The sequence below is a fragment of the Bos javanicus genome, chromosome 27 (assembly GCF_032452875.1).
Source record: "Bos javanicus breed banteng chromosome 27, ARS-OSU_banteng_1.0, whole genome shotgun sequence".
Classification (NCBI taxonomy): Eukaryota; Metazoa; Chordata; class Mammalia; order Artiodactyla; family Bovidae; genus Bos; species Bos javanicus.
Window position 1 is genome coordinate 1548950 of NC_083894.1, and position 24063 is coordinate 1573012.

General features: G+C 49.8%; 1 protein-coding gene across 6 annotated transcripts in view; it reads left to right on the forward strand.

The window, feature by feature from the left end:
- The window catches only part of DLGAP2 (DLG associated protein 2), a 647652-nt gene that overhangs the window by 600868 nt on the left and 22721 nt on the right, over window positions 1–24063 (forward strand). For 5 of the 6 annotated variants that reach the window (XM_061404053.1, XM_061404052.1, XM_061404054.1 and 2 more), the window contains 4 exons: window positions 11722–12071; window positions 12844–12885; window positions 19314–19399; window positions 21065–21480. In XM_061404053.1, the coding sequence (XP_061260037.1) occupies window positions 11722–12071; window positions 12844–12885; window positions 19314–19399; window positions 21065–21480 (894 nt within the window). The remainder of the gene's footprint in view (window positions 1–11721; window positions 12072–12843; window positions 12886–19313; window positions 19400–21064; window positions 21481–24063) is intronic. The other variant, XM_061404055.1, reaches the window with a different exon arrangement.

The window sequence follows — 24063 nt, forward strand, 5'->3', positions numbered from 1 at the left end:
GGATAAGGCACCAACTGAAGTAACGATGTGTTTGCATTTGAGATGACTCATGGTCATGCGGAAGTAGAGACTGTGGGGTAGTTGATTTCATCCAATTCAGGTTCAGTTCAGTTCAGTCGTGTCTGACTCTTTGCAACCCCATGAATCACAGCATGCCAGGCCTCCCTGTCCATCACCAACTCCTGGAGTTCACTCAGACTCACGTCCATCGAGTCAGTGATACCATCCAGCCATCTCATCCTCTGTTGTCCCCTTCTCCTCCTGCCCCCAATCCCTCCCAGCATCAGAGTCTTTTCCAATGAGTCAGCTCTTCGCATGAGGTGGCCAAACTATTGGAGTTTCAGCTTTAGCGCCATTCCTTCCAAGGAACACCCAGAGATGATCTCCTTCAGAATGGACTGGTTGGATCTCCTTGCAGTCCAAGGGACTCTCAAGAGTCTTCTCCAACACCACAGTTCAAAAGCATCAATTCTTCGGCGTTCAGCGTTCTTCACAGTCCAACTCTCACATCCATACATGACCACAGGAAAAACCATAGCCTTGACTAGATGGACCTTTGTTGGCAAAGTAATGTCTCTACTTTTCAATATGCTATCTAGGTTGGTCATAAATTTCCTTCCAAGGAGTAAGTGTCTTTTAATTTCATGGCTGCAGTCACCATCTGCAGTGATTTTGAAACCGAAAAAAATAAAGTCTGACACTGTTTCCACTGTTTCCCCATCTATTTCCCATGACTTGATGGGACCAGATGCCATGATCTTCGTTTTCTGAATGTTGAGCTTTAAGCCAACTTTGTCACTCTCCACTTTCACCTTCATCAAGAGGCTTTTTAGTTCCTCTTCACTTTCTGCCATAAGGGTGGTGTCATCTGCATATCTGAGATTATTGATATTTCTCCCGGCAATCTTGATTCCAGCTTGTGCTTCTTCCAGCCCAGCATTTCTCACGATGTGCTCTGCATATCAGTTAAATAAGCAGGGTGACGATATGCAGCCTTGACGTACTCCTTTTCCTATTTGGAACCAGTCTGTTGTTCCATGTCCACTTCTAACTGTTGCTTCCTGACCTGCATACAGATTTCTCAAGAGGCAGGTCAGGCGGTCTGGTATTCCCATCTCTTTCAGAATTTTCCACAGTTTATTGTGATCCACACAGTCAAAGGCTTTGGCATAGTCAATAAAGCAGAAATAAATGTTTTTCTGAAACTCTCTTGCTTTTTCAATGATCCAGTGGATGTTGGCAATTTGGTCTCTAGTTCCTCTGCCTTTTCTAAAACCAGCTTGAACAACTGGAAGTTCGCGGTTCACGTATTGCTGAAACCTGGCTTGGAGAATTTTGAGCATTACTTTACTAGCGTGTGAGATGAGTGCAATTGTGTGGTAGTTTGAGCATTCTTTGGCATTGCCTTTCTTTGGGATTGGAATAAAACTGACCTTTTCCAGTCCTGTGGCCACTGCTGAGTTTTCCAAATTTGCTGGCATATTGAGTGCAGCACTTTCACAGCATCGTCTTTCAGGATTTGAAATAGCTCAACTGGAATTCCGTTACCTCCACTAGCTTTGTTTGTAGTGATGCTTTCTAAGGCATCCAAGTTAGTTTACCTCAAATAGAGTGTGTTTCTCCAGATCCCCCTTCAATAGATTTGCTAACCCAACACTGAAGACCTACAGGAAAGTCTTTACAATGGAGTTCCTCTGCTTTGTATCATCCGCTGAACAGAGAGGTGGGCTTGTACTGATTGAACTTCGCCTGGAGGAAAAGCTCAAGACCAGCACGGTCCTGGAAGACTATGGCCTGCGGCCGCTGTCAATCACCATCCCCGTTGGCTGATCTTGACTGTTGAGGCACTCAAGTGCAGCTCAAATGTGGAGGAACTGATGCTTAATTATAGTTTAGGTGTTTTGATATTTTTTTCCTTTTTATTTATTTTTTTAATTTTATTTTTTAACTTTACAATATTGTATTGATATTTTAGAAGTTTGTTGTCATTTAGTCGCTGAGTCATATCTGACACTTTGTGACCCCTTGGACTGTAGCCTGCCAGGCTCCTCTGTCAATGGGATTCTCCAGGCAAGAATACTGGAATGGGTTGCCATTTCCTTCTCCAGGGGATCTTCCCAACCCAGGGATCAAACCCATGTCTCCTGCACTGTAGGTGAATTCTTTACCTCTGTGCCACCTGGGAAGCCTTTAAAAGTTCAGATGGACAAAGCCATCTGGAAGGTGGCCCTTCTTACAGAACCAGAACAAATCCACGAGGTTTTAGGCACAGTCATCGTCCAGGTGGAGAAGTCCGCCCTCCTGTCGCTCAACCAGCAGGTCCGTGGCTGCAGCCTCTTCCCACCTGCCGGCTCAGCCTCCTTCTGACCCAGGGCTTTGAGTCATTTCTTCAGAAAGAGTCCAAGTGAGATGAACTCAAGCCGGCACGTGCCTGGGAAAGCCTGATTTTCACGCGCCTCATCACTCGGCTCTAACAGAAGAACTAACCAAGTTTCCTTTAAGCATCAACACTTTTAGTTCAATGCCGTTTTCTTTTTTTTTAATGTGCAATTTTAATCCATTTTGGCTTTGTTTCCTTTTTTTTTTTTATAATTTATTCCTTTATTTCTCATGTGTTCCCCATCCTGAACCCTCCTCCCTCCTCCCTCCCCATACCATCCCTCTGGGTCGTCCCAGTGCACCAGCCCCAAGCATCCAGCATCGTGCATTGAACCTGGACTGGCATCTCGTTTCATACATGACATTTCACATGTTTCAATGCCATTCTCCCAAATCTTTCCACCCTCTCCCTCTCCCACAGAGTCCATAAGCCTGTTCTATACATCAGTGTCTCTTTTGCTGTCTCGTATACAGGGTTATCATTACCATCTTTCTAAATTCCATATATATGCGTTAGTATACTGTATTGGTGTTTTTCCTTCTGGCTTACTTCACTCTGTATAATAGGCTCCAGTTTCATCCACCTCATTAGAACTGATTCAAATGTATTCTTTTTAATGGCTGAGTAATACTCCATTGTGTATATGTACCACAGCTTTCTTATCCATTCATCTGTTGATGGACATCTAGGTTGCTTCCATGTCCTGGCTATTATAAACAGTGCTGCGATGAACATTGGGGTACACGTGTCTCTTTCCCTTCTGGTTTCCTCAGTGTGTATGCCCAGCAGTGGGATTGCTGGATCATAAGGCAGTTCTATTTCCAATTTTTTAAGGAATCTCCACACTGTTCTCCATAGTGGCTGTACTACTTTGCATTCCCACCAACAGTGTAAGAGGGTTCCCTTTTCTCCACACCCTCTCCAGCATTTATTATTTGTAGACTTTTGGATCGCAGCCATTCTGACTGGTGTGAAATGGTATCTCATAGTGGTTTTGATTTGCATTTCTCTGATAATGAGTGATGTTGAGCATCTTTTCATGTGTTTGTTAGCCATCTGTATGTCTTCTTTGGAGAAATGTCTATTTAGATCTTTGGCCCATTTTTTGATTGGGTCATTTATTTTTCTGGAGTTGAGCTGTAGGAGTTGCTTGTATATTTTTGAGATTAGTTGTTTGTCGGTTGCTTCATTTGCTATTATTTTCTCCCATTCTGAAGGCTGTCTTTTCACCTTGCTAATAGTTTCCTTTGATGTGCAGAAGCTTTTAAGTTTAATTAGGTCCCATTTGTTTATTTTTGCTTTTATTTCCAATATTCTGGGAGGTGGGTCATAGAGGATCCTGCTGTGATGTATGTCAGAGAGTGTTTTGCCTATGATCATAAGAGACTATTATCAACAATTATATGCCAATAAAATGGACAACGAGGAAGAAATGGACAAATTCTTAGAAAAGTACAACTTTCCAAAACTCGACCAGGAGGAAATAGAAAACCTTAACAGACCCATCACAAGCACGGAAATTGAAACTGTAATCAAAAATCTTCCGGCAAACAAAAGCCCAGGTCCAGACGGCTTCACAGCTGAATTCTACCAAAAATTTAGAGAAGAGCTAACACCTATCCTGCTCAAACTCTTCCAGAAAATTGCAGAGGAAGGTAAACTTCCAAACTCATTCTATGAGGCCACCATCACCCTAATACCAAAACCTGACAAAGATCCCACAAAAAAAGAAAACTACAGGCCAATATCACTGATGAATATAGATGCAAAAATCCTAAGCAAAATTCTAGCAATCAGAATCCAACAACACATTAAAAAGATCATACACCATGACCAAGTGGGCTTTATCCCAGGGATGCAAGGATTCTTCAATATCCGCAAATCAATCAATGTAATACACCACATTAACAAATTGAAAAACAAAAACCATATGATTATCTCAATAGATGCAGAGAAAGCCTTTGACAAAATTCAACACCCATTTATGATAAAAACTCTCCAGAAAGCAGGAATAGAAGGAACATACCTCAACATAATAAAAGCTATATATGACAAACCCACAGCAAACATTATCCTCAATGGTGAAAAATTGAAAGCATTTCCTCTAAAGTCAGGAACAAGACAAGGGTGCCCACTTTCACCATTACTATTCAACATAGTTTTGGAAGTTTTGGCCACAGCAATCAGAGCAGAAAAAGAAATAAAAGGAATCCAAATTGGAAAAGAAGAAGTAAAACTCTCACTATTTGCAGATGACATGATCCTCTACATAGAAAACCCTAAAGACTCCACCAGAAAATTACTAGAACTAATCAATGATTATAGTAAAGTTGCAGGATATAAAATCAACACACAGAAATCCCTTGCATTCCTATACACTAATAATGAGAAAACAGAAAGAGAAATTAAGGAAACAATTCCATTCACCATTGCAACGAAAAGAATAAAATACTTAGGAATATATCTACCTAAAGAAACTAAAGACCTATATATAGAAAACTATAAAACACTGGTGAAAGAAATCAAAGAGGACACTAATAGATGGAGAAATATACCATGTTCATGGATTGGAAGAATCAATATAGTGAAAATGAGTATACTACCCAAAGCAATTTATAGATTCAATGCAATCCCTATCAAGCTACCAACAGTATTCTTCACAGAGCTAGAACAAATAATTTCACAATTTGTATGGAAATACAAAAAACCTCGAATAGCCAAAGCGATCTTGAGAAAGAAAAATGGAACTGGAGGAATCAACCTACCTGACTTCAGGCTCTACTACAAAGCCACAGTTATCAAGACAGTATGGTACTGGCACAAAGACAGAAATATAGATCAATGGAACAAAATAGAAAGCCCAGAGATAAATCCACGCACATATGGACACCTTATCTTTGACAAAGGAGGCAAGAATATACAATGGATTAAAGACAATCTCTTTAACAAGTGGTGCTGGGAAATCTGGTCAACCACTTGTAAAAGAATGAAACTAGACCACTTTCCAACACCATATACAAAAATAAACTCAAAATGGATTAAAGATCTCAACGTAAGATCAATGCTGTTTTCATAGAGATCTCCCTACCATGGCTCCTTCCATCTTGAGTAGTGTAATGAGCCTTCCCTTGTGCCCGGAGCCTTGAATCGGCCTTGAGAGGCTCCACGGAGAAGGCTTCTCCCCATGCTGCTTCCTCTCACAGCCACTGTTTTCGGGGTGAGTCTCACCAACACATCTGATCCCTGAGACCTAGGCAGGATCCAGACCAACTCAGGAAATGCAATAAAGCCAAGTGCATGTGATCTCCCCCTAGAACCACAAAACAGCCTGAAGATCTCCAGGGATTTCATAGTGTTAGGCACTTGGTAAAAAAAATCAATGTCAGGTTTTAAAACCAAAGGGATGTTCCTGCCTGGACTCAGTTTAAAGAGAAAGAGAGAGAGAAAGGGAGCTAGGACTTACCTGGCAGTCCAGCGGCTAACACTTTGCCGTTCCAATTCAGGGAACACGTGTTTGATCCCTCGTTGGGGAGCTGGATCCCACATGCTGCCCAGCACAGCCAAAGAAAAGGCAGAGAGAGAAAGTAGTCAGGCCTTCAGGATACCTAAAGAAAGTTATCGTTTCATTTTTTACTTCAAAATTTGTATTTGATCACTTTTATTTAAATAAGTTTTGAGATTGTTTAGAAGTCTGTTGATTCATCTGCTCTTTGAAGCTGTACATACTTCAGTAGAATTACATTGCTAAGTTAAAATTAAAATTTTCATTCGTATATGATGTTTGTCTGACCTACATGTAGAAAATGATAGACAATACAGCCTGTACCTAATAATTAGCTCAATCATTATTACCCAAACTGTTCAACTGAATAATTGAATATTTTTCTTGAATGTGTAAAAGGATATCTATAATTACTTATTTTAATCAGTGGCAGCAAATTAACATGATCAAATGCACATTTTTAATTCTTTCTTCTTCATGGTCTTCTTTTTTTTTTTTTTATGATTGGCTGCACCTCACAGCTTGCCCGATTTTAAACACCAACCAGGGATTGAACCCTTGCCCTCAGCAGGGAAAGCATGGAGTCCTAACCACTGGATCGCCAGGGCGTTCCCTTTAATTCTTTCTTCACTGTATTTTCCAGCTTCTAATTCTAAGAACTCATTTAAGAATAAACAATTCAAAAAAGAAAGAATACACAATTCTGTTCTACAAGTTGTAAGTACCAACACATATCTGTCAGGAGAGTGGACTCATGAATGAATATAGTGATATACCCATATTTTTTAAAAAACTCTGTCTCAATGCTATTTTATTTATCTAAAATATTTTATTTACATTAAGCTTTATTTGCCCCAAACTGACAACAGATTTTTAAATTATCAAATTCAGAAGCATTCAGTTGACCAAGAATGTAAAAGTGGTGCAGCGTCTGCAGTGAGTGGCCCTGTCCAAGGCCACAGGGGGCCTGCCGTGTGCATACACCTGACGGGGAGGCACAGGGCCATTGAGAACCTGTCTTCAATGCCTGTCTCACGGTGTAAACTGCAAATCCCGTTTGGCTTCTGTACTAATGTGTGGGCCTGGATCTGGTGTGTGCGTGTCTGGAACTTTTATGTGTATTTTTCCATGTGTTTCTTTAGCTTGTGTTAAGTTACTCACAAAACATTAGGTAGCAGCTGTTTATTTCCATGAAGTGTATGTGTTAGATTCTCACTGGGGCCGTTACAAGGGGATCAAGGGACAAGTGACAGGTATTTTCAGGGGCTGCAAAGCACCCCAGAGAAGCCATACTTCCCTCGGCCAAGGTGGTGGTGGAGCTGCAGGCAGGAATCCTCACTGGTGCAGCCAGGACTCTCCTTGGCCGCTGGTGGCTAAAGGCCACTGCAGATGTCCTCAGGGGAGCCCCATGTTCTGGTGGGACCTCACATCCACTCTGGCCCTAAGAACAGCCTCAGGGGCCCCCCCAACACAGTGTGGAAACAGCATGAACGCGTCCTTTCACTGTGCTGCCCCTCCCAGCTGGAGTATAGACTGTTCTCTGCTACGCTGCAAACAGACTTGTTGTTCATAAAGTCCTGTCTGACTCTTTGTGACCCCATGACCGCAGCACTCCAGGCTTCCCTGTCCTTCACTATCTCCCGGGGCTTACTCAAACTTATGTCCATTGAGTTGGTGATGCCATCCAACCATCTCATCCTCTGCCATCCCCTTCTCCTCCTGCCTTCAATCTTTCCCATCATCAGGGTCTTTTCTAATGAGTTGACTCTTCACATCATGGGGCCAAAGTATGGGAGCTTCAGCTTCAGCACCAGTCCTGCCAAGGACCCCCCTTTTAATTAACTTGTTAGGAAAGTGTGTTGTCCCACTACATTTTTACAAAGAAATCAGTGTATAAATTCATATTATCACCCTGTGGCAAACGCATTCCAAGTTGAGAAGATGTGATAGTGGATTTTCCTGTGACCGTGGACATAAATTGCAATACTGAAAATAAGACAACCAGACAAGAAGGGAGTTTGGTTGCTTTGTCAGATTTTCAGTCTAAGTTGCACTGGGTACATTTAGTCAGATTCATCCTTTTTAGCAGGTGAAGGGAGTCCCTTGAGGTTGAGCATGACACGGGGGCGAGCTGTGCTGGACGTGGGCTTTGTCGCGTGGCGGGCATCAGCCCGGCTTCCTGCGAAGGTGTCTCGTTGTGTTTGTCGGTCCTCGCGCGCATGTCCTCACTCCTGGGAGGTGAGCACGGCCAGAAAGCCCACCGTCTGCTACTCTGTGCTCACCTCCACACTGTGAACATAAACACACCTGCGAGAGTGAGGCATCACTCTGTGACCTGTGCCCCTGGCTTCCTCGGTTGCCTGCATTGTCACCACCAGGAGCCGGGAGGCAGGTGCCGCTCTTCAGAATCAGTATTTCTGCTTAAGAGAAGCAACTAGGACCATCCCCGCCCCCCGCTGTAGGATGAGGTCCGGGGCGCACAGCCACAGCCACGGCGCAGAGGCGGGGGCAGGGCACCGCCTGCTCTCGGCAGGGTCTGCAGACACGGTGGCAAAGGATAAAGACCCTCCTTCCTAAATGAGCTGTGCTCCCTGCGTTCCCATGAAGACACCACCAGCTCTCAGTGTTTGACGTGAAAAGCTGCCAGTAACCTCTCTTCCCATCAATTCACATGTAGATACTGTGCTTGATTCCCTTGTCATAGCGATGTTATGAGCGGTGGAGAAAAGCTCACTGAGAAACAAAACGTGATGTGGGAGAGGTGTGGGAGAGAGGTGAATGCACTTTGCACAGCCAGCTGTGTCCCGGGTCAGGAAGGCGGACCTCAGCCTGACTCCATGCAGGGAAAGACGGGCCGTTACAGAAAGACCCGGCCACCCACGTCCCTTCACGTCACAGGGGAGCGGGTGGGCCCCGCCTGAGACACGAGGTGGTGGCCTCACTTGGGTTTATTTCTGAGCTGGTCATCTGTGAGGTGGGGCCTCCCTGAGCCTGGACAACGTCCAATAGCACCCCGGCTCTGCCCTTCCCCGTCGTAACCACCAGTAGTGTCCCCAGATGTCGCCAAGGTCCCCTGGGAGAGAGGGGTGCAGGTTCTCCGGGCTGAGCAATGCTGGCTGACACTGGAGGGTCTGAGATTCCCCAGACAGGGAAGAAGGGCAGGGACCTGTCTGGGGCCCCTACGGTCCCCAAGAGGGTACAGCCAGCGAGCCTTCCCCAGGCAAGCAGCCATCTGGGGGCAGAACAGGGCAAGGCCCTACCCCCTGCCCGCTGTCCCCTGCACCTGCTCTCCTCAGCTGGTCCATGAGACACGGGAGGCCCCTGGTTCCTGAAACCCCAGCCCCCTTCCTGCTGCTGAGTCAGCGAGCCAGGACCCGGCTGAAGGGAGGTGGCACTCCTGCCCCCAGGGCCAGCAGAGCATTCGCAACCCCTCCTGCGTCTCAGGGCCTAACTCTCCCCAAAGGGTCCTGACGATGTCCAGCCTCAGCTGGCGGTACCCAGACCCTTGATCACTCCAGATCCCAGGGTGTCTTCTCCACCCGCCAGCAATCACAGTGAAGCCTGAGCTGCTCTCTTATCTTACTGAGAAGCCCAGATACATTCATAGTTCTTTTTCTCTGTGGCCAGAAACAACCTTCTTGAAGAAGGTGGGTTTGCTGTGCTTTTTGCATTTTCCTTCTTCTGGAACAGTCCTTCTGTTCTGCAGTCACTAGCCCCCGGAGGGGCTTCCCGGATGGGTCAGTGGTAAAGAACCCGCCTGCCAAGCAGGAGACGCGGTTCAGTCCCTGGGTCGGGAAGAGCCCCTGGAGGAGGGCACGGCAGCCCACTCCAGCATTCCTGCCTGGAGAACCCCGTGGAGGAGGGGCCCAGCCTGACTCCCGGGACCTGGTGTCCTCAGTGACTGTGCCCCCATGGCGATGATGCTGGGGTTTCAACAAGCTCACTAAGTGCTGGGTTTGCTCCAAGGGGGCTTGCAGGGCACGACTGTAGGTATGTGCGGGGGGTTGAGGGGCTGTGGTGAACCGTCCAGGGGTCCCTGAAGCTTTGTGAGCTCCAGGGAACAGGACTGACCGCGGGGCCTGGGCAAGAGTTACCACAGGGCTGGAGGGGACGCATCACAGTTGACCCTGACCAGATGGACGGAGGTCTTCTTAAACCGAAGGATTTTAGCCACTTGAACACCACGGGTGGACAGGCCTGGTGAGGAGAGTGAATGAGCCTTTAAGAAGCAGCTTCAGGCAGCAGGGCCCTGCCACTCGAGGGGAGGAGCCACCCGCCCTCGGTGGGGAGGGCCCCTCCTGCAAGCACTTCGCACTCACTTCAACGTCAGTCCTCAGTGCTGGAGGTCGGAGCTTGGGAACACTTTCTCAAACATCAGAATCTCCCAGAATAAAAACCTGGAATAAAGTCAGTGTTCAACAATTTTCCTTTTGGGGCTGATGAGCATTAAGGGGGAAAGTCTTTAAAAAGACTTGTTTTAGAGGTTTCTCTGTTGTAGACAATGTTCAGAGTCCATTTTTCTAACAGCCTTCTTCCTACCTCTGTTTTCTACCCACACATGCCTCTTTCCCATTCACCCTTTTGAAAATGTGTGCATTTTATTAATTTTCATGTGCAGTTTTTATGCCTTTAAACTCAGATCCTCCTGACGTGATAAACTCACTCTGTTTTATTTGTTGATGTCCATCTGGGTGACACTTGATGCTTTACTTCTTGGGAGAATCCATTCACACAGATTTAAAAGTCACTGGCAGGGCACCTGCAGCCTGGGAGTGCTGGTTGGAGTCCCTGCAGGTGGGAAAGGAGTTGACGCATCTCCTCAGCATGCAGCCGACTCCTGGCTCAGCTCTGCAGGCCCTTAAAGCAGAGCGGCTCCATCTGCCCCCGGGGAGGGGGCCGCCCCCCGGGCCACCCACCACCCTGCCTGGTCCCCAAGCCAACTGCCCTCGCTCACCTGCCACCGGCGTGGCTGCCAAGTTTGCTGATGATGAGGGCCCCCGGGGGGTTCCAGCCAGTTCTTCCTTCCAGGGAAAGCAGCACAGCCGACCTCAGGGGGACGTCCACTCCCATCAGAGCAGCTGTGAGGTTTTCCTGCCGTGAGAATCGGGACCACCTGGGGCCCAGCACATACGGCTGCTGAGTTTGGATGCCTTCTAAGGGGCGTTCAGTACCGTTTCAGTTCCAGCTGCGCTAATTCCCTTCAGTAGATTTCCACCCCATGGCCTTTGTGGAGCTGTGATATGGGCACAGGGCGCAGAGGTGAACTGGGTGGACGTGGAGACCCAGCTCCCTTCTCAGCCAGCCCCACGGTTTATACCCAGCGAGCCTGTGCTCACAGGGAGCAGACAGCTGCTGTCCCTGTGTGTCTTCTCCGTGATGAAAATAATACCTGTTCACCAGAAGCATTTGTGGAGCACACAGAGAGCCTTCCGCCACACCGTCGCTGATGAGTGTGCTGCTAACCTCTCTTCGTTCCCAGGCTGTCTGTGCAAACACAGTCTGTCTTAGTCTGGAGAGAACCGCGCAGGCCCTGCAGTTCTAGCTCTGCGTATAGGATGAGCCCCTCTTCAGTGCCTGACCTGCATGAGGACGGGGGCTGCCCTCTGTCCTGCTGAGTCAGAAGTCACCTATTCTGCCTGATTTGGGGGTGTTTTCATAATTTTTCACTATTAAACACACGTCCGCGTAGACTGTCTCTAAGCATAAGGTTTCCCCCACACTCTGCGTCCTCTCTTAGGCTGAACGCTGGGGGAGCTGTGCCTGATGGCTGGCGGGTACTGGGCGGGAGAGCAGGCTCGGCGGGCGGGCACCCCGCTGACCTGCTGTGTCCCCCTTGCAGGCGTCACCTATGCCAGCTACAAGAAGACGCCGCCCCCCGTGCCCCCCCGCACCACCTCCAAGCCCCTGATCTCGGTGACGGCGCAGAGCAGCACCGAGTCCACGCAGGACGCCTACCAGGACAGCCGCGCCCAGAGAATGGCCGCCTGGCCCCCGGACAGCCGCGGCCTCTACAATTCCACGGACAGTCTGGACAGCAACAAGGCCATGAGCTTGGCTCTGGAGACGGCCGCGGCACAGCGCCACGCCTCTGAGGGCCAGGGAGGCGCCACGCGGACGGGCGACAAGGCCATCCTGGCGTCCAAGGCCGAGGAATTCCTCAAGAGCCAGCGCTCCTCCATTGGGGTCCAGGTACCTGCCCGCGTGCACGCCCCCCCGCCAGTGACATGGACCCGGTCCTCGTGGGGACCCTGCAGGCAGCCAGAGTCTCTGAGCCCCAGCTTTCGGGAGAAGCCAGTGGCAGTGCAGTGGGCAGAGGACCCCCAGGCATTTCCAGGGGCAGCCAGCAGCATGGAGAGTGTGGAGATAGGTTACTCTGATGCATGAGAAGGAGGGTTTGGGGTTGAAACCCAATCTTTCTAAAGCTCTTTAGTCTTTTGGGCTTTGGGACCGAAGGGAAGGACTGGGAGGCTCTTTGCAGGAAACAGGGGCACATCTGCTCAGGGGCCCCAGAAGTCCCCACGCCAGCCCCTGGGTGCCCGCGGGTTATTCTCCTCATTGTGTTCTGATCACCAAGAGCCAAAACAGCTGCCCCTGCACCGACACCCACCACCGAGTCCACTCGAGTTCCAGGAGGGGAGGGACACAGCACCACCCAGCTCCCGCTCAGGAGTGAGGCCCGGGACTGGCCTCTCGGGGATCGCGTGTCTGGTGACCCCCAGCCCAGGCAGGATCAGCAGCCAGGCAGGTTCTCGGCAAGCCCGGACACCTCCGTCAGCCCAAGTCCTGTGGGGCGCTTTAAAAACCCTAAGCCTCCATTGCTCCAGAGAGAAGGGCCCACGAAGGCGTGAGGGGGAGCCACGTCTCAGGCGTCGTGGGGCCAGGGGCGACAGGCTGGCGAGCTGCCCGCTTGTCGGGTCCCCTGAACCTGGTCTCCACACTGTGGCTTCGTTGTTTTGTTTAGGATTCTGAATTCCCAGAGCATCAGCCATACCCAAGGTCAGATGTAAGTACCAAAATACGCCCCGGAGCCAAGTACGCATGAATTTTACTTCCGCCCTTTCCGGGTTATTCATCCTCTGCTCTCGTCGCCTCTCTGTCCTTATCTATATGCCAGGCTCTATGCTAGGTGCTCCCATTGTCGCGAGGACCCTTGCCTCCCCGGAGACGAAGTCAACCCCCTCCTGAGGACACAGCTGGGGCTCTGAGCACCAGTGACCCCCACAGCCACAGCCGGCTGGGCCGAGGTGCTGGCCCGGGTGCCTGCTGCTCTCAGGGTCTCAGCCTTTACAGTCACATCTGCTGAGGAGACCTGTGAGGCCCCCAGGCTAAGAAGGTCACCTCCCTGGGCGCCTGTGACCCTGGTTTCCCACCTGCCACCTTCCATAGGCTTCCTGCGGGCTGCCCGTTGAGCCGCAAACAGGGCTGGAGGGTCAGGTTCCCACTTCTCTGAAAACAGTGGGAACATTCCAGACAATCAGGTGCTTTCAGATTGTCCCAGAAGCCCACAGACCTGCCTTATCCCCCTCCCACCTCCACGTCACCCCCAGGAGCCGCAGACACCCCATTCTGCCTCCAGCTGCCGAGCTTCGCCCCAGAGGGCCCCCACGTGGTCCCATGGCCCCCCTCCCACAAACCCCTGCAGACCCCCAGCTGCATGTCGCGGGCGGCCGGGCGCACCTGCCCCTCTTGGTACCCAGAACCTAGCACAGCGCCTGGCACATAGCAAGCTCTCGGTCAGTGTCGGTGGGCGAGCGTGGGTGAGTGTGGGTGAGCATGTGAGTGCAGGGGCTCGCTGTCCTCCCGGCAGCCAAATAGTCACAGGACGGTTGAGTGTGTCAGCTCGGTTGGCCCAGCGGGGTGAGCTGGAAGCCAAAGAAAACGTTACCCAAGGAACTCGAGCGACAGAGTAGGGGTGGGGGCACCAGCCGGGAGCAGGGGGAGGTTGAGCTGATGGAAGGACCACTGCACACGCCTGGAGAGCTCCTGGGAAGTGCTGGAGGGCATCGAGGGCTCAGGGCCCAGAGCAGAGCAGTGCAGAGAGCGCGGCCGGGGGCCAGCTTGGGGAGCCACGTGGATGCACCGAGTCTGCGCCCAGACCCCCGGGCTACCCCCGTCGTCCTCACGGGAGCCCCACCTGCCCATGGGGGCCACATCCAGTCTGGAATGGGGAACCCGAGGCTGCGGGCCAGTGACGGGAGGGGGGACCCCAGCGCACAGAGAAGGATGACTTGAGGGGCATGCCTTGCCCCCCACAAGCCTGCTCTGGTTCACCCACAACCCCATGTGGAGGACAGCTGACCCCACCCGTCACCCTGTCCTCAGCTTACAGGGAGGGCGGTGGGCATCCCTGTGTCCATCTGGCACTGCAGGGACAGTTCCCGCTGGGCCGCTGCCCAACGTCCCAGGACACAGCGTCCAGGACTCCTTTCATTTTACAAACACTGTTCTTCCCGCCGAGCAGGGGCCCCTCCTGCCTGCACCTTCCCTGGAGCCCAGGCCCGGGACAGGGGCTGATGTGTGGGGTCCTCAGCTGAGCCCATGACGTCCTGCACCAGGCCCTGTGGGTTGGGCTGCACCCGGGCCTCCTGGTGACCTGCCCCTCACCTGGACGCCACATCTGGCCCTACCTCATTTCCTCACAGTGACGGTGACATGAACGATCTTCTTTGCGTTCATTTTGTTTTTATCTGTGATCTGTCTGTTGTTGCAGGGTTTCTACCTTTGTTTTGTGTGTGTGTGGTCTGATGTCCAGGGATCCTTCCATCCTGTCTGCCTCAGTCATCCCATCTCTAAAATGGGAGTGATGCCCACCGTGTGATGTCATAGGTGGTCACTAGATTTAAACATCCTCCCCAAGGCTACACCCAAGAGTCCCGGGCAGGTTACATTCCCCCGAGCCCCCCACCTTCCTGCCTGCTTCTGCTGGGGCTTCCAGCATCTCACAGAGCAGGGGAGGCAGTTCACCTCTTAACTATTGGACTCATAGTAGGTCACCAAGAAAAATGTGGGGACTCCATGTGGGAGCAACTCACCCACTTTGCTGTGTGGGCTTTGAAGGCAGAGTCTAAGATGAGCTTCTTTAGAGCAAAAACCCGAGATCAAAGCTCAGCCAACATTCTACTAACAGCCTCCTGCTTTCTGGTCCCTCCAGCTGTGGGTGATCAGCCATGACTTTCTGAAAATCTGGGCCATACACACATGCACTCACATGTCACACGTGTGCTGCACACATGCACACTCTCATGTGCATCCTCATGCATACACACAAGCATGCACACACATGTACATCCACAGGTATTGCTCACGTGTACACGTGTGTGCTCACACACATACACGCTCATGTGCACACATGAGCATGCACACAGAGGTGCGTACTTACATGTACACACATGCACTCACACATGTATGCTCTCGTGTACACACGTGCATGCACACATGCATGCCCACAGAAGTGAGCTCATGTGTATACATATGCACACTCTGTGCACTCTCATATACATATATGTGCATGCACACACAGGCATGCCCACAGATGTGCACTCAAGTATACCCATGTGCACACTTTCATGTTTGCACTCTCATGTACACACATATGCACGCACACAAATGCACGACCACAGGTGTGCACTCACATGTACACACTCACACACGTGCACTCTCTTGTGCACCCTTCCCCTGCTCTTCATGGCCCGTGGCTCAGTGTCAACCCCTCTGTCACGGCCCAGGGACAAGAGGCGGGTGCTCCAGGAGCCCAGCGCCCACCACTCACATGGCAACAGGGAGGCTCCATCCCCGTCCACCAGCAGGCACCTCCAATCAGCACTGCCTCAGAGAGGTCACTCACATACACAGGTTCTGCCGACTCCATCTTTCTTCTCCATGCCTAGTTCACCCTGGCTGTTATTGTTGTTTAGTTGCTCAGTCGTGTCTGACTCTTTGCGACTCCATGGACTGTAACCCACCAGGCTTCTCTGTCCATGGGATTCTCCAGACAAGAATACTGGAGTAGGTTGCCATTTCCTTCTTCAGGGGGATCTTCCCAACCCAGGGATCGAACCCAGGTCTCCTACTTGGCAGAAGATTCTTTACCACTGAACCAGGGAAGCCCCTAGAACATTGTAGCTCTTGTAAAGATGAATATGTACATATATTTCTCAAACTTTTATAATCCTTTTACACTTCTCATCAAGATTTTCTCTTCGGAAAAAATTCCTTTGATTTCCTTACCACTGTGCAAAATAATAATTCCTTTCCTTTGTCCTAAATTTGATTTTCCCCATCTTCATAAAGCCCTCCCAAGATTTCTGAAATTGATAAATATTTAGCTTGTCCTGGCTTTATGCAACTTGACCACATCCTCCTCCACCTTTACCTTCTGAAAAACGGAGACCTTTTTTTGTTAGAATGGTTTCATAGGACAACCACGGTAGTATCTATAAAATGTATTATATATTCCTTGAACTTAATGTATCGTTACTATATCTGTGGATCTTAAAAGTGGAGGTGAGGGAGGGAGCGTTAGATTTGCTTTGGAGAACCTACCTGAATCTGGCTTCCCACACAGTTTCACACCCATTAACCCCATGTTTGCTGATCCCTCACTTTTGAAATTAAGAAGAAAATAGCCATAGAATCTGAGACGTACCTAAGTGTCACATGGCCAGCAAGTGGCAGAATTTGACTCCAAAAGCTGTATTTTTCTCATTCACTGTAAAAAGAAGAGAATCGTAAAAGAGAAGCTGTACACACTAGAGAAAAGCAGACACATTCTTTTGTGATACTTTGGTTGTTCTGGTCACCTTGTGGTCACTTTCTCTGTCTGTGCAGATGTGTGTGTTCTGTGTGTGCACACGCATCTTGATTGGATCGTTCACGCCACCTGCTGATGTCCGCTCTGGAGCCTGTGTTGCGTCGGCAGCATCCCTCGTAGCTGCACGGGTGTCTGTGTTGTGAGCAGTCTGTACTTACTCGGTGTGGCCAGTATCCTGTCCTCCTGTTTCCCCTACTTTCCCCTTTTAATATGTTAGAATTCAAAGAAACGTCTTTAGACTAGAATCCTAGAATTAGACTAGAATAATTTAGACAAATATTCTGAACATTTTTATGATAAAAATTAGTGCTCTTTCCATACAAATGTCTCCCTGACACTATATGAATGAAGTAATTTCATCCATATTGTGTATCTCTCAAATTCACGAATATCTATCAGAATGGCAAAATGGAATACCTTTGCCCCTGCCACCACAGAGATTGTGAATATAGTCACAAAATTATATACATGCACAGACATAGATCTACAACAGCGTTATTTACAGTGGCAGAAAACTGCTGCTGCTGCTAAGTCGCTTCAGTCGTGTCCGACTCTATGCGACCCCATAGACGGCAGCCCACCAGGCTCCCCCGTCCCTGGGATTCTCCAGGCAAGAACACTGGAGTGGGTTGCCATTTCCTTCTCCAATGCATGAAAGAGAAAAGTGAAAGTGAAGTCGCTCAGTCGTGTCTGACTCTTAGCGACCCCATGGACTGCAGCCCACCAGGCTCCTCCATCCATGGATTTTCCAGGCAAGAGTACTGGAGTGGGGTGCCATTGCCTTCTATCTAATTAAATAAATCAGGTTATAGTCATAGAACGGAACAGCAGCTAGAACACAGACAGCTCATATTGCACTGACATGGGCAACGTTTTTAACATATTAACTTATTGCAATCTTTTTGTGTAAAACAATAGTAACAACAGTGTCCACATCCAGCAAGGTAACATTTATGTCAGCCATAACCCACTTGAAACTAGAAAGACGTGCTGATTACCAGCAGGTTAGGAATTTTACTCAAGCACATTTCCTCCTGTGCGTGTGTGCTAAGTCGCTTCAGTCATGCCCGACTCTTTGCGACCCCATGGACTGTAGTCCGCCTGGCTCCTCTGTCCATGGGATTCTCCAGGCAAGAATACTGGAGTGGCTTGCCATGCCATCCTCCAGAGGATTTTCCTCGCCTAGAGATTGAACCCGCGTCTCCTGAGGCTCCTGCCTTGCAGGTGGCTTCTTGACTGCTGAGCCACCACTGCCCCAGGCTCCACAGAGCCGCCCCCCACCCGGCCCCATCCCAGGAGCTGCAGGGTCTCCACATGGCTGTGTTGATTCTGGCCACAGCGGATACTGAGCATGCCTCTGCCCGCTACGAGCTGTGCACCCCTGGGCAAGTTACTCACCTTCTCTGATTCCTCAAGTGTTCCATGTGGCTGGACCCAGGGTATCATGTGCACCAGCTGTGGTGACACTTGTCCGCTCCTAGCTCAGTGCCTGGCGCAGGATCAGCAGAAAACAAACACCAGCTCTTAAAGCACAACTGCTCTTCATCACAAACTGCGTCAGCCCCCAGCAGCAAAGACTTAGCCAGCCACGATTGCCCAGTGCACCTCTTCTCTCATCACTAGTAGGAGAGGGTGTCACAGGTATTCGTCTAATGGTTTGTGTGTTACTCTTACAACGATCACTAATATTTTTAAGATAAGATGTGTTTGTTTGACAGGTTAGTTTTGACATTTGTGGACTGGAGTCAAAACACCTTTTGAGACAGTAGGTACTGTTTCTTGCAAAAAAAAAGAAAAGGGACAGTATAGAAGCTGGGATAACATTTGACTAAACTGACCTTTGGTTGTTTAATCATATATTTACTCAAGGTCATATATTTACTCTTCTGGGGCAGACTTTTCATACTGCAAGTTTGGGAGCAGGAAGATTGTTTGCTTTTGGAGTTTTGGTTATTTTTTAGAAACTGTGCACTACTAGAGTTCTCTCGTGAGTTAACGTTGCACCACAAATGCTTCCTTGGGCTCGGGGAGACTTCTCGGCAGACGCAGCCACCGTAAGGACTGTGTGTGGAGTGCACGCTTTCTGTTCTGTTGTGGCATTGCCCTGCCCTGGGCACAACCCGTGAGCAGATGGTGCTGTGTCGAGGCGGGTGGAGGGGTTGCCCGGGGCTGGTAAAGCTTCAGTTCTTCCGTATGTCACGTATGTGGAGGCCGTCATCACCACCGTCCTATTCAACAGCCCGTGTGTTGTGTTAGCTCTCTCTGGTTCATGCCGTACCTGCAGGATGTGACAAGAGCTTTTAAGTCCTCTCATAATGCAATCCAACACAGCTTGTTTTTCACCCAAGCTAAGCAAAGCAACTTTATTTGCATACATTTAGAAGATGGAGGCTCAGCGTTGAGTTAGGGGGTCATGCACAATTTGATGAAACACTGTAGCAACATAATTACACCAGCACTAGTGTATTTCCCTCCCGTTGTCGTTTTCCTGGGTCAAGTGCATCTCTGCATTAATTACACAAATGCATAATTAATTATGGCAGATGAACACACACACACAAATAGTCCCTGGTCCAGGTCCCCATCTTGGTTCTAAAATAAGATGTTCTCTGTTGCGCTAGGTGGAGACAGCTACAGACTCCGACACGGAGAGCCGGGGGCTGCGGGAGTACCACTCGGTGGGCGTCCAGGTGGAAGATGAGAAACGGTAACCATCCCCGACTCCTGGGGCCTCTGAGCGGGGCTGTGGGTTAGAAACATGATGGCAAGTGTCTGGACAGTACTGGCCATCAACGGTTCATGCCGTTCGTGGAGACAGGGTCATATATCCCCAACCCTAACTCAGTGGATATCATTCGGGTATGAATTAGCATCCTTCTGAGCCTTGTTTCTGCTAGCAGCCGGACACTCATCTTTTTCTAAAGTAACTTACCACCTGTGAAAGCAGAGGGGCTGGCAGCTCTGAACACCAGAGTCCTTTACCCAAAGGGGAAAAAGGATGAGCGTAAAGCCAGCGCAGGTTTTCCCACCTTAGGATGTTAACAGTACAACCACAGAGAGAGGGAGAGTGAAAGAAGATTGAAGAATCCTTAAGATGGTGGCGCTTCAAAAGAAGCCCTCACACTGCCCAACACAGAGAAGTCCACAACAAGAGTGTTGTTTTTGTAACGAGGATGGGGTGATTATTCTATTTTATATTTAAAATAGCATATCTTGTAAATTTCATAAACACAGAATTTTATGGGCATATCATATTGTGAGCACCAGGCACCATCTGGTTGTTGAAACCCTGGTGAGTCACTCACAGTGAGGGTTTTAGACCAACCTGCAAAGATGTGGACTGCCAGGGAACTGATGGCTTCCCCAGGACAGGAGCCTCTCAGAAACCGCATCTTCTGCCCCGGGACCTGGGCTTGCGGCCCCCTGTCCCCGCTGGTGGCTCTTTCTCAGCGCCTTTGCCTCCAGCGAAGGCAGATCCATTAGCCAGCTGCACACACAGCTGCCTGCCATCTGCGCGTCCAGTTGGTGAGGAGCCAACTTGTGTAGCTTGGCAGAGTGTAGGTATGCAGACATACATGCACGCACGCACACACAGAGACACACGTGTACGCATACATGCACACATAGACACACATGCACACAGGCAAACCCAAGCATGCACACGCAGAGACACACATGCATACAGACACACACACACACACACACACAGTTCTCACCAGCAAAATCTGGGCTCCAGCTATAAGTTCATTCTTGCCAATCCTTTCAGTAACTGGTTATGAGGAATAAGTTACATTTAAATACGTACAATGAAAATGTTTTTTAAACACCTGCTGAAGTCAGAATTTGGATTCATTATTTTACATAAAAGATATAACTGGATGATGCTGCAGCATTCAGAGAGAGGAAGCTTATGTCCTGAAATATGATATGAATAGCCACCAGAACTCAACAAGACACAGATGTTATTACTTAAAAGAATTATGTACTTGGAAGAAGCAGTGGGGCTTCATTTTACATCCATACACACAGAAAAGTGTAAGCCTGTCACGTGTTTCTGAAAGTCAGGTAACCACCGCAAGACAGTGGTTTCAGGGATAGATTAAGCCACATTGTGGTAAACTTAAGTCTTCAGTGGGCATCACTTAGCCATTGAAGCTTTAAAGCTAAAGTTAGAGTTTCATTCTTTACAAAGTCAAATAAGGCTCTCACACAGATGAAACACCAGTGTGCTGATAACAAAGATGAAAACGCTCGTCTCTGCCATGAGGCTGGGGTGCGGCCTAGCATGCTCTGGATGTGTAAGCTGAGCTCTGCGGCTCAGGGTCATCTCCAGCAAGCTCCTGTCTGTCTCCCCTGCCCCCGCCCCCCGCAGACACGGACGCTTCAAGCGCTCCAACAGTGTGACGGCCGGGGTGCAGGCGGACCTGGAGCTGGAGGGCTTCCCAGGACACGTCACCACGGAGGACAAGGGCCTGCAGTTCGGGTCCTCCTTCCAGAGGCACTCGGAGCCCAGCACCCCCACGCAGTACGGGGCGGTGCGCACCGTCCGGACCCAAGGGCTCTTCAGTTACCGGGAGGACTATCGGACCCCCGTGGACACTGCCAACCTGCCCCCTCCCGACCCCTGGCTGGAGCCGTCCCTGGACGCAGTGGACGGCGGGCGCATGTCTCCGTGCCACAGGGACGGCGCGTGGTTCCTGAAGCTGCTGCACACAGAGACGAAGCGGATGGAAGGCTGGTGCAAGGAGATGGAGAGGGAAGCCGAGGAGAACGACCTCGTGGAGGAAGGTAAGAGGCAGGTGTCTGCTGAGGCCTGAACACACTCACCAGGTTTCCATAAATGAAATGAACACATGGCGAATGAAATCCATGAGGACAATCCCTTTGATCCCTGAGTAAATTAAAGTGCATGGGCTCCCAGCATACCCCACCCAAGCTAAGATGCTAGCGAACAAACAGAAAAGCAGTGGCTGAAATATTGACGGGCATCCTTCTGTTCCGTGCTGTGTGCTGGATAGCAGGATGGCTCCGGCCTGCAGGAGTCTTTGGACTGCAGGTTATCTCAGGCTCCACGTGCTGGATTTTGGCAATGACGATGGGCAACAGTTCAACCATTTTCTAGACTCGTGACCATCCTGTGTTAAAAGAAACTGCTTTGGCTTTGTATCAGAGAAAAGCTGGAGATGGTAAGTGACTAACCCCCTAGCTAGTGATGGAGTGTCTTCTGCTGTTCAGAAAACGCTGTGCCCCATCCCTGGCCATTTACTTCACTGTGATTCTCTGCAACCGTCACCCTCATTTGTGCTCCAGAGAGGATCCCTGAGCAATAAAATACACACTTGGTTTGTGCCTTAGACCCTGGAAATTAAGAGGTGACATTAAAAGTCCCCAGCGCTGAAGCCTTCTCATGATAAGTTATGATTTTCTTGTCACTGGGGGTGGTCAGGAAAATCCTGGAAGTAATGCCGTGAACATCCCGTGTATGATTGATTTGGTGATCTGCAGTGACCCAGATCAACAGTAAGATCCTGTCACCTAGGTTGTCGTTGTCTTATTATCAGCATCTGGAGAACATGTTTCTCCGTCAGCCGGGCAGAGGAAAGGGGGTTTCTGCTGTCCGTCAGCTGCATTTCTCTACACAAGTTTTTTTCACCTTTTTTGCACTTTGGGATCTTCTCCTGGACTCTGTGTCCTGTAAAGCCCCAGCAGGCATTTGCTGAGTACATGCTAGGTGCCGTCCCAGAGACTGCAGGTGGAGACACCGATGAGCGTGCAGCACAGACACTGCAGGGACCTCAGAGTGGGTAAGACCAGGACAGAGGCGTTTATAGTGAGTGAGGAACGTGCCTGTGGTAAGAGCAATGCAGACCCAGTGCTATAGACACCCCGAAGTCCGGCAAATGCTGCCAGCAGTCTGAGAAGTCTTCCTGGTGGCGGCGGCATCTGGGCGGACCTTGAGGGCAGGTAGACCAGTCAGGCAGGCGGGCCAGTATGAGGGCACGAGCAGGGGCAGAGAGCCAGGCTGGAGACCCTCCAGGAAGGCCCTCCCTCAGACATGGACTCTGCCCCTGCCGTGGGGAGCTTGGTCCCGACCTCCCGGAGCCCCTGGCTCTGTCGTCCCTGGGGACATGCATGTGGGCACACGCCCTTCTCAAGGGTGGGGGTGGCTTTGCATTTTCCTGGGGCTCTGCCCCGTCTTAGGCTCCTGGGCGATCACACTTGATACACTGACTGTCTGCCGGCAGTGCCCAGCCGTGCTGACTATCCACCGCCGGTGCCCGGATGCGCTGACCGTCCTCCAGCGGTGCCCGGATGCACTGAGCGTCTGCTGGCAGTGCCCAGCAGAAGCCTCGGCGGCGGGAGTCTGAAGGGGGGCAGTCTTCACACACAGGGTGCTTCCACCGCTACTCACCCCTCTGCACAGCACAGCGTGTAAAACCCCGTGTGCCCTCAGGCGTGGGGCCCCTCCCACAGACACCAGCTCAGTCACCGGGACTCTGCAGCGTTTTCCCACCACTGTTTCATAACTATGTGAAATCACATCTCTAGGAGCCTCAGATGCAAAGAGCAGCGAACAGGTCTACCCGAGCCTTTCTGTGATTTTTCTCAATCTCTTAATTACCCAGCTCTATTTTTTGTGGCAAAGGTGAGAGAACACTTAATTTGAATCTCAACTGCATGCTCCACACATTAACCGAGCACCATATTGGTCACGTTTAAGTGATTCCCTAGTAATGTTTAAAGGTACAGTAACTTTCCATTCCACTCCTCACTTTAAGCACAGGTACATGTTTCTTGGTTGCCATCCTTTTAAAGAGTGAAGATTAAATTAAATGGCTGTTGAACCAAAACCCTGAGCTCCGAATTTTGAAATTTCCATTATGTGAGATAACTTTTCTCCCAAGCTATTATTTTATAACCACAGCTCACTGAATTGATCGAACAAATCAGATTCACTCAGCTCTCTACGGTTAATAAAAACATCAAGCTGCTGCTGCTGCTGCTGCTGCTTGCTAAGTCACTTCAATCGTGTCCGACTCTGTGCGACCCCATAGACAGCAGCCCACCAGGCTCCCCCGTCTCTGGGATTCTCCAGGCAAGAATACTGGAGTGGGTTGCCATTTCCTTTTCCAATGCAGGAAAGTGAAAAGTGAAAGTGAAGACACTCAGTCGTATCCGACTCTTAGCGACCCCATGGACTGCAGCCTACCAGGCTCCTCCATCCATGGGATTTTCCAGGCAAGAGTACTGGAGTGGGGTGCCATTGCCTTCTCCAAAAACATCATGAGAACCATTAAATACTGGTATAAGTTAAGTCATGTTAAAGCAGCTTAATACATAAACAGATACTCTGCAGGGATTGTAAACCAC